An 11,574-nucleotide genomic window follows, 5' to 3' on the forward strand; every position below is an offset into this window, starting at 1 on the left:
CTTTTAGTTATGCAAATATGTAACCACGTTTTCATCCCTCTGGTTCAAGACATTTGAGGTAGGCCACACTATGGCTGCGCTAAGCAAACAAGATACTATAAAGAAAAATATTCATCACTGCCTATAGCAGCACATCACAGAGAATATAACATGGAGAAGCTGCAGCTCATCGTTTCTAAACTTAGTCCTCCTGTGCACAAAGTAACAGATACTGAAAAAAAAAATACATTTTATTGGGAGCTATGGGAATGGATGGAAGTGCACTTAGAAATTTTAAGATAACATAAATGCAGACTATTTTCCTTCCCATAACCCCCCAATCTGAGAAAATGCCATACACTATCACTTTTGCAAGTCCTTTACTTCTATACATAACAACCCGAGTCTAAAAATTACCAGACATATCTAATGCTTCGAAAACCTCAGAGTTTCTTCAGTTAATTATTAATCCCATTAAAATACCTCTGGTAGGAAACCAATAATTTTAATAAGAAAGGTACATTTGATATTGTAAAACTTTTGCAATATACATTTTTTACAGCAAGTAGTACACCATTGTAGATCTACAAAGATGGCTCTTTTTAATACATTTGGTTCTTTACTATCTCACAATCCTCTTTAAATAAATATTTAACAAACGCGTCTCACTTCTGACAACGGAAGTAACATCACAGATAAAGAGACTATCAACCACATGGCAGAAATGCTACAACAGAGCCCCTTTCACCCGCCAGTCTTGGGACAGCAAATCCTGCAATTCCTCTTCGTCTTCACTGCCAACAGCCTCATCATCTTTCTCCTGCATCGCTCTTAATCTCATGGCTTCCTTTAACTTCTCCTTCATCAGATCCTGGCGGTTCCGCAACAGCTCGACACGGCGATAGCACTCACTGGGGAAAAGCAAACCACCAATTAACACCTGGGGCCTTTCCACATTAACTGGGTGTTCTACAGTGCTGGATATTGTTCTCCAACTACAGATAAAAAAAAAAGCTCCACAACTTCCCATCAATTAAAAAATAAGACTTTAATACACTAGTGCACCTCCTCTGTGCTAAATCAACTGCAGTACCACTTTAAATAATTTTTTTAAAAAAGCACAGAACCAACATCCACTTCCACCCAAGAACAGACACCACTCTTTGCTCCACTTACTGGTTTTCATATATGGCAGAGAGCTGAGCTATCAACTGGCTATCAGTTTTGATAACTTAGTGTTGACATCTCTGAAAATACAAAAAGCAGCACAAGTGTTCAGATTCTTTGTCTGCTGACTGTGTGCTACAGTGGAACATTTTAAGTAAACACAATCCACAAGTTTCAGTTTTCAATTTACTTTAAAAAGTTCTGTCCTTGAAATATGTTTTATAACAATTATTCTAGCCATTTTAACAGGGTGTTTTGTTGAAAATGCCAAGTAGTGTCAGCCTGACTTAAATGCATCTTTGCTTTTTTCATTCCTATTTGCTAGGAAGAGTCAACAAGGAAAGATTATTATCTGGATCCTGTTTCCCCTTGCATATCTGCAATACAATTACTTACAGGCAGTCACAGCTGAAGATTTGAAGGCTAAGGAAAACATGAATATCACTGGAATTAATTTATTTTGAGCTTAATTCAAAATAGCCTGCATTTAAAATACGCTCAGAAGACAAAGCTACAAGCACAGTCTTAAAACTTTTACTTGAAACTTTTATTTTGGGGGAAAATTATTATGGTAACAAACTCAAAATTCTCTAGAAATTTCTGAATGTGGTTCTACATACCTAAGCATCCTAAGCTAATGGCAAAAACAGATGCTCAAAGACAGCCAGGATTATCTCAAGTCCTCTCCAAAACTACATGAACCTCACTAAAAGACACTTCTGTACTCCCCAAAGCTCAGCTTGAGCCCAACACTATTGTTATTGTACACTGATTATCTGTAGCATGTAAATCTGTGGAGGTGGCTTAAGTGTTACTGTAATCTTAGTGCCTTCTTTTTGTTGCAAGGTTCATTTAAATCAGAATTCATCTTTTTTGTTTCATCTCTACCACTGCCATAATCACAGTTAATCAGCATGTTAAGCCACGTGATAATGGTAATGAGCTGTTCCACTAAGCTGTATTTCAGGTTAAGAGTTTAAACTAATGCTTCTCCAGCCACTACACCTACCATTTCAACAAAACAAAAAAAACACACCCTTCATGTAATCAAGAGCATCATTCAACAAAACATTTAAGTAAACTGTTATTAGAAACAAGGAGAGTTAGTCACAGAACAGGACACTGCCAGTACAGCAAATGGATGGTGAAAACAGATCTCACTACTGAGATTTTAACTGCAGGGCAGAGTATCAGCCTTGGTTTTTAAAAATTTTCACATAAAACCTGCATCAATCAGAATTCACAGAGAAATACAAATTAAGGTATTTGACATGGGGAAGGGGGACAGTTTGTTCAAAGAATTTGGCTTCTCTTGCTTTATTTTGCCCATGCCTGCTTGCTGTACTTTCAGTAATTCCAGTGCCATCTCTCTTTGCAAATAAATTACCCAACTCTGCACCAAAATTTCTGGTTTTATTAGCAATCGTTCTGCAATTTGAGTCTGTCTTTGTCCTTCAAATATTTAAGTGATTAATGAAAAGTAGTATCAGAAAAGATTAAAATTAAAAATGTTTTTATCACTCTAGTCAAATAGTGATCCATTACTTACTGCTGGAGAACAGAAAGTTTGAGGAAAAATTGATCTACTTACATCTGCTCATCAATTTCTCCAATCTGACGATCTAGTCGTCCCTCCTCATCCTCTTCTGCCACTATTGCTTCTGAAATCTAAACCAGAAAAGCACTAAGAAAATTCACCTCCATCCCGAGTTCCAGTGTTGCTTCTTTTTGATGTCTGTGTCTTCCCCTCCTCCCCTCTACCTCAAGCCAATGTGAATCTCCTATACATATACTCCCACCTTCACAAAAGACTCTGGAGGCAAATATAGAAAAAAAATCCAATCTGGTTTAGTTTGAAATGGATTTTTTTTTCCCTAAAACTAGAAGTAGTTTGGCTGCTATGGGGTTAACATTTTGAATTTTTCTATTATTTGAGCAAACTATGAGCATCCAAAGTCTGAGGTTGAAATAGGAGCTATATCCCAATGCTTGGGACTTAATGACACACAGTTATTGAAAGTATTGGTTAAATATTCCCACTAGATCCCGAAGTGTTTCTAACCTGTTATTTTTTTCAGCATATACTTTCTCAAATCTGAATGTCTGGGAGATGCTATGCAATCAATGGTCCACGCATAACTGAGAAGATTCCTTCTAAGCTGAAGAATTATCTGAATGGCTAATGCTAGCAAAATGTATCCACCACTGCTTTTGTATGAACATTCGCTCTGTTTATAGTGCTGACCACTTTAAAATGAGCAACGATAAGGTTGTTTTGCACCACTTTTCTTAACAGTTGACATATAAGCAATTATTTATAATTAAGATTTAAAAACTAGCAAATACTCCCTAGATTGAAATCACCAGGTATCTTTAGCGACAGTTTTATATTGTATGAAAGGGCAGATGAAAAAACTGTTCCAGGAAGACATTCAAATGCAATGCTAAACAGTAAAAGAATGGAAGTACAGAAAAACTGTGGCCCACTTATGGGTCTCACACACAAAATCTTGTCACTTTCCCAAAATTTGGGGTTCCTTTCCAGTACCTCTAAATTAACCATAAAACCCAAGTTACCTACACCTTTAGATTACTTCTGAAAAAGACAGACTAACAGGTGGTATTTTGTTCCATGCTTTTCAAGGTTAAAATATGAACATGTCTCATCTGAAGAAGAGTCCACAATTATGCCCTGTTTGGATACAGGACCTTGATGTGTGCTATACATCGTCTCATTTCAATACAATTTAACAAATGTAACTAGATACATACACTCATGACTGGATCCTGAGCAAAAGTTTTTTAAACTTAATTTCCCTTAAGAAGAAAATAGAAGGAACCCTTTGCTCATTTATAAAGTGCATTTAACCACACACTGCATTGCAACAAACAGCTGACAAATGCAGTTGTCAGTCATTCTGCAGAGCTGCATGAAACTGTTGTTTTCCTTATTGTGTATAGTATTTAGAATCAATAAAAATAGATCCCATGACTTACCGTGTTGACCTGTCGCATTGCCTTTTGAAATTCATCCCATTCTTTGTCCATCTGATCCTTTGGAGCATCGACTTTTCGCACCTAAGGGAGATGAAAAGAACCAGGCTTGGTAACAATTTGTGTGTAGTGACTCTTCGGGGCACTGCAAAACACCCAGAGAAACAGGAGTCCTCAGAAAATCAGTCTGTGCACTTCAGTCTAAGTAATGCATAGCAGTAAGAGAGTGCAAGCTGCACGATTCTGGAGGAAAAGTCTGACTTGACTCCTGGATTAAAACACTGCAGCATTACAGAATCACTGGCTAAGAACAGGTACTGTGGAATGTCTGGACTAACAACAGTGACTAATTCTGTTGATTTGATGGGCTGTAATTTTACTATGTCAGGTGATAACTTTAAAATTCTTCTGTAAACTGCCTGTTCAATCATATATAGTAGATATCTCAAGCCAAAAATCAGTGAAATATTTACCTTAGGCACAACATAAACTATCAAATTATTCGGTCACTAGTCTGACTGATGTTAGATATTCTTACTATTTCAAATCTACTCTACTTTTGTTGGCTAACAGAAGAAATAGTACAACTACATACCAATATTAATGACATGCAAAGCTTTTTCTTCTGTGGTAGGTGGCATTAATTAATAAGACAAGAAGACTGGAAAAGTAGTAGCTTTGAGAATGCATTTCAGATCTACAGCTAAGGCAATCAAAACCAGACTCTGCTTTTAATACGAGCAAATAAACAAGATAATCTGCCTGTGTAACCAAAACTTCCATGATTCAAGGCTGGAAGATGTGGCACATAACCCATGTTAGATGACAGACTATGCCTGGCTCTGGACTAGGTGTACACTGCACAGCTAGGAGAGCCAAGCAGTTCGAACAGAGTAACTCATGACACCATCTTTTCGTATTAGTTTTACTTTTCCTTTATTCATTCCTCTTTTGGTAACACATCAGTCATCATCATGGTAAAGACAAAACTTTGGTATATTTTGTTCCTCAACAACTGTACAAAATCCAGTAGTATAAAATAAGTTTATAGAATAGAAGTTTATATTAGAAGCTTCCAAACAAACTACATACTGGGAAGTAAAAAGTCATCATTTCATTCTTCTGTTCTGTGATTATTTCTATCATGTGTATGTACTGTGTTATTATGCATTGTGGTTGTCTTTTGTAATTCATAATTATTTGTATTTCTTACAATAAATTTAAACACTAAAGATATTATTTTTTCCTTGAAATATTTATCTAATCCAGAATTTATATGCTTTAGAAAATTCCTGATGTAAAGAACCAACATTTTTCAAGCCCACCATCTCCCTTCCAAATACTATTAATCCTGAAAATAATTTTGTGTATGATTCCAACACAGCATCACTGCAGCCATCTCAATAAAAGTGATGTCACATTTTCCTTCCCCTACGTATTAGCTAGACTTAGGAAAGGCTAGTTAAGAAGAACAACACCTGCAAGTAATTCAGGGAAGAGCTTATTGGAACATGTAACCACTTGTAAATTTTATCAGCCGAGGTGATAACCTGAACAAAGATCACTAACCAGTGTCCTCACAGACACAGTCAGACTCTCCTTTGCCTGCTAGGCATGCCAGCTGTGTACAAGCTTCCCAGTTCATGATGAAATGAAGTTATTTGGGAAAAAAAAAAAAATGGCTTTTTCAGCTACCTATTTCAATATTCAAAATGTCATTATTCAAAACTATTCACATATGCCAACATGTGGGCATGAGTGATGCCTGAAGAATCTTGCCAGAGCAAATAACGGCTTCTAATAATGAAAGCTTCTAATTGGGACAGTGGGACTAACTGAAACATAAAGGTCTCCAAATCAGACATCATGGCTCAACCTCTCAATCTAATTCAGATACACCAGCACCTTTCCACAGTATGAACAACAGGGAAATACACTCGAGGAAGATAAAAAAGACTTTCAGCCTACAACACTATTATTTCAACAAAGCAAGCAGGAAAGCCATCACATCTGTGGCAATTTTACAAAATAAACCAAAAAAGGTTAGTATTTCAATTTTGGTCTTCATTTGGTACTGTACAGACTGAAGGAAGTATGAATTATTTTGATCAAAACTTCGAGGTTTTTAATTGTGGTCTCTTTTTGAGAAAAACATCAAATGCCCAAATTTCTTTTCCAAGCATCAAAAAAACCCAGAGTGATAAGAGACAAGAGGGATGAAGATGAAGTTCACTGTTGTAGTGTGTCAGTACTAGAGATAACGGTGTTTACCATAATCTAGCTATTTTCATTCTAACAAGATGCACATTACCAGTCACACTTTTCAGCATGATCTCTCAAAGGACATGAGAGAACTGGTTTCATATCCTCAATTCCAAAGCAGAACTGGATGTATAAATTATGGGAAATGCTTTTCCTGGGACAATTCAAAGAAATAAAAGTAACAGGGGGGTTGTCCAAATCTCAGTCCAGCATTTTAACCAACTAATACCATTCCTTTGCTTTTCTTAAGGAGACACAAAAAATCATTATCAAAAGTATTTTCTGAGAGATAACTCTTCTGAGATATCTTCTGAGATTTAACTCTTCCTGCCCACCTCTGTCTCTTTTCATGTTTTCTAATTAACACAGTGAAAGGCTCAAAGCTGCACCAGGGGAGGTTTAGACTGGACACCAGGAAGCATTTCTTTACTGAGAGGATGGTCAAACGCTGGAACAGGCTTCCTAGAGAGGTGGGTGAGGCCTGTCAGTATTTAAGAGGCATCTGCATAACGTCCTTAATAACAGGGTTTAACTTGTGGTCAGCCCTGAACTGGGCAGGCAGCAGGACTGGGTGGTCTCTGTACATCCCTTCCAATCGAAATAGTGTACTGTTTTCTACGCAGTTCAGTCATTTTCTTACATTCTGGTATGACTAATTACCTGGAAAAACACCTTTGCTACTCAGAAAATCATCACAAATGGCAGAAATAAATCCAGCAGCATCGAAAAGACAGATCACTTACTTTTGCATCCACTTCAGGATCATCAAAGAAGCCTTCTGGCAAAGCTTCAGCAGTGTTTTCTTTCCTGAAATGTTTTTGATTAACAATTAATATTATCCCAAGTTAAAAATTACAACCTGCTTTACTGTAGAGTTAAAAATAGCCACGAATAAAATCCACAATCTTTTATAAAAGGACCTAGAAATGGAGCAAGATCTTTTGCACCCTGAGTTTTACCTACAACCATCAAAACTTGCTTCTTCAGTTCGGTCTCACCTAACTTACAAGGAATTGCAGTAACAGGTTTAAATCTGACTGCTGGTACAAGAGCTATAGCTTAAGCTTCATAAGCTATTCTCTCCAGTGTGTGGAGTACCCAAACATTTTAACAGCACAGTTTCTACTTTTAAGAGCCTAAAGCATAGTGTAAAGAAGTGCTCCAGTAAGCCGAGACATTACAACAGAACAAGCACATGGTTTTCATTAAACAGTTCAAAGCTGTGGCTGACATGAAGCTTCCAAAGCATCCTGTGTTAAAATTTGTGAATAGAGATGTCTAACAGACACCCCTTATCCTGCCCCTAGGGTGTGAAACACCTGTCTGGAATACTGCTCAAGGCTGACATACACAGAGTCTCTTCCAAATACAAGTTGACAATATGACAGATTTCTAAGTGATCACAATCTGTATTTTCTGGAAGAATAATGTTTATTTACAGTTCCCAAATCTCTCAACATTTGAACTGACTGCTTACCTTTCCACTATCTTTTCTTGTATCTCTGCTTTCTGTATGGATCCTGAATGGGAAACTACAGAGGCAGCTGTAGTTTTGCTGTCAAAGAAGTCTACAAGAAAGGACAGGAGCATATGAACAAAAAAACCCAACTGTTCAAGCTTCTTTATAAAATTCTGACTAGACAGGAATTTCAATACCTTACTGAATCAAGGGAGGAACAGCCAATTTCACTTGATAGCCTCAAACAATTAGAACACATAATAATCAAGCATGCCAAGAAAACACTGCACAAGAACAAACTGGCAAAGAATCTCCTTCACCTCCAGTATTACATGCTCAGAGCAGCTAACAGCAATAATTATAAAAATAAATGAAACCCCTTCCATCATGAGTTAAAATGCAGATTCCCCTTACTGAATCACTTACTGTTTCAGCCAGCATTACCTGCAGGCAAAGAATTAGCTATTACTTCTTGTGCTGGAGGTGGAACTTCAGTTTTATGTGCAACAGAAGATTTGTTTGATTGATCTTGTTCATCCTCTTCATCATCATCATCGTAATTTCCTGACAATAAACTGGGACCTGGACGCTTTAGAAGCTGTTCCTTTGAACTATGTTGCTCCGTTGCATCAAAAAAATCTGCTGGGAGCCTAGTAAAGAATACACAACATAACTATTTCAGACTTTGCCAAAATCAGCTGCAGTCCAGCATCCAAGCCTGTTCAACCTGTGAGCAATGACTTTTCAGATATTGTGCAATACCCCACGCTGTGCAGCTACCAAGGGAACTGCTCTCTGAAGGCAGCACACACTTGGTGCTTTCATTTGAAGTTTCCCAGAAATGTTCAGGTTAATTTTGAAGAAAACATTTCAATTCCGATTTCATAGTTCAATACTCAAATAATTCAATAAACCTAAATCAGAAACATTAATAAAAATATCCCACAACAAAGAGCATTTGGAGGAATGGTAGCTTAGGTAATTCTATTTCCACAAAATTATTTGCATCAGCTTTCCTGCTGTGAACACATTAAATATAAAATTAATAGTTCAGCAGCCACACTAATGTCATGTAAACTTCAACAACCTTCCTGTATAACACAAATACTTATTTCGGGTACCTACTGCTGCTCAGAACTGCAGCTTAGAAGAGCCACACAGACTCAGCAATGAGAAAACCCAGATTGCTCAGAATAGCTGCAGTCCTCTAAGCCATACATTTTTCCAAGTAGCTTTTAAAATAATCATACCAATCAACTTAATAATGAACAAACCTCTTGACTTTTAATTTTGCACACACAAAGTTTCTACAAGGTTAAGTGTCTTCTACTGTCAAGGTAATGGCCCATAATATCTATGCAAGATAACAGCAACTTTTACTTTGAAGACCTGAACAGGAGACCTGCAGGCCACATGTGACATACCAACCCCACAAAGATGTCCAAATACCATCAGAAGTCTTTAGTGGCAGTTGGACACTCAACCCAATCCCCTGAAGTCAAATGCGTTCCTATATTTGTAAGAGTTCAACTGTATGATATGTATGACATTCATTTTAAGTGACAAAAGTATCTTAATAATGTTCTGTTGCTGACATTTGTTAGCAGTTTTTGTGAATAAATATCTTTTAAACGTACATTTAGATATACTACAATATAAATGTACATTTAAATATACCTTTAAAATTTTTCTTATTTCAGACTGCAGTATGCCTGCATTAAAGACTGAAGAACATGCCACATGCCAGCTATTTTCATTCTAGCAAACTGTGTAATACCACCACATATTAATTCTTAGAAGCCTGGCAGTAAAAGAATTCCTCTTTTGTCAGGGACTGCAGAGTTAATGCCATGATTTTCTCATCTGCACTGAGGAAGATGCTGCCATGGCCAGAGACATACACCCACATGAGAAAATGAGCAGAAGCAGTGATCTGCTGATTCTCTGAATCTTTCTAGGCTAGGAAGGAGACGAGGAAGAACAGGGTGAGAATGCAGTAGCTGCTACAGTTACAAAAAAACTCACACATAACAAGATCTACTTACCCAGATGTAGACGTATGCGGCTTCTCCTCTGTACCTGTGTAACAGCCAAGAGTCACCTCTTACACTCCATGCATTTAAAAGAAATATCCCTCAAACAAACTCCTAGTACAGCTGCATATTCACAAAGGCACACTTTCATATATTTATAATGTATTTACATGTTCAGTAGCACCAAGGGAGAAAAAAGAACTATCTTTCCCTTAGCATAAGCTTTCACACATGGCTTGAGGTAAACCAGTGGCTTGATCCCACTGAAAAGGAGTTGCACTACTTCTGGGCAACCTCTTCTGCTGTTTAACTTATACTCTTTCTGGTTCTGTTTGGATCAAGCCCCCAGCTCCATGACCTAATTTAATCCAACAACCCAGGAGAAACCTAAGTAACCTACCAGAAGTGTAGTTTTCTCCTGATCAGTGAACTCACAAAGAGCAAGACAGCCTTTATCCCGTTCCAGAAAAAACAGGCTGACATTAAATTAACCATCTTGTGTATTTACACTCACTTCCATGGGAAAAACAACAACAACAACAAACCATTCAAGCTATGAAATAGCTAGATTCTGGCAAGTGCTTGATAACTGTGTTTCTCTCCTTACCTTTTACTCTTTTCAACTCCACATCTTCTGTGTCAACAGTTTTTCTCTTGACAGGAAGAGATGATGTGCTAGCAGCTGAAGCAGTTACTGCCTGCTTTGTGCCTTTTAACTCTGCAACTCTCTGTAGAAGTACAAAATTCCAGAAGTTTTCCTAGCAAGAACTTCCAGATTGCAGCTTAAAATACAATGCTTTTAGAACAGTTTAATACAGTGAGCTAATATTTTTCTAGAACCAGATCACTGAAATAGACATGACAGGTACTGAAACCCAGACCAATGTTTCTGTCAGTCTCTTGAATGATGTCACATGGGGCAGAGTAATTGACACTTGCACACAGGAAGCTGTACTAGTGAGAAAGGGAAGACTAAAATCAGTCATATTTACAGCACTAAGATGCTGGAGGAAGGGTGGATACATCCTAAGGTCCTGGAATTTTAAGTACTTTAAAATTAAAACACAGCAGTAGTATTAAAGACATATCACTGTGCCTTGCCATGATCTACTCAGAATACAGGCTATGAAGAACTAGGCAACTAGCAATCCCTCAATTCTCTTTGTCTTTGGTCTTTTCCTTAGTACTTGTAAAAGCATCAAAATACAATTTCTCAGTTTCTGTAAGAAGCTGGGGCAGAATTTAAAAGGATTTATATATATATCTTTATCTATCTATCTATCTCAAATTTAAGGTTGCAACCAAGTTACAAGCTCCCTGAAATTGTTTCACAAAGTCTTTTTTTTTTACTGCTAAATTATAAAGCATGGAAAGTATATTTTCTTAACCACGAGCAAGCTGTCCCCAGACAACACAAAGGTAACAAAGCAACCCCGAGGAGGGGTTTCCAGGTTTGACCTGCAGACAGGTGGCAGTTAAAAGCTGACGCTAAGGTGGGAACAGCTTTACCCAAATCGTACGGCCCTGAAACTACACAGGATGATTCTCTCAGGAGCGGCCTCTCAACCAGTACATGAGTTTTAAGAAAACAAAACAACACAAACCATCCGGGCTTGTTTTCACACAGCTCTCTTCTGGCAGAGGCTCAACTGACGCTTGGGAGCGTCCTGAAGGAACAGC

General features: G+C 37.6%; 1 protein-coding gene across 1 annotated transcript; it reads right to left on the bottom strand.

The window, feature by feature from the left end:
- Positions 1-467: 467 nt before the first annotated feature.
- Positions 468-10,622, bottom strand: ZNF830 (zinc finger protein 830; the record flags this gene model as incomplete). The annotated part of the gene is made up of 8 exons (XM_008946739.1): positions 468-890; positions 2,738-2,814; positions 4,144-4,224; positions 7,146-7,209; positions 7,880-7,970; positions 8,306-8,511; positions 9,907-9,940; positions 10,502-10,622. Coding segments are annotated over 8 exons (858 nt in total), but the record flags the coding sequence as incomplete, so codon positions are not given.
- Between the last annotated feature and the right edge of the window lie 952 nt (positions 10,623-11,574).

This window comes from Merops nubicus, unplaced genomic scaffold (genome assembly GCF_000691845.1).
Source record: "Merops nubicus isolate BGI_N331 unplaced genomic scaffold, ASM69184v1 scaffold709, whole genome shotgun sequence".
Taxonomy (NCBI): domain Eukaryota; kingdom Metazoa; phylum Chordata; class Aves; order Coraciiformes; family Meropidae; genus Merops; species Merops nubicus.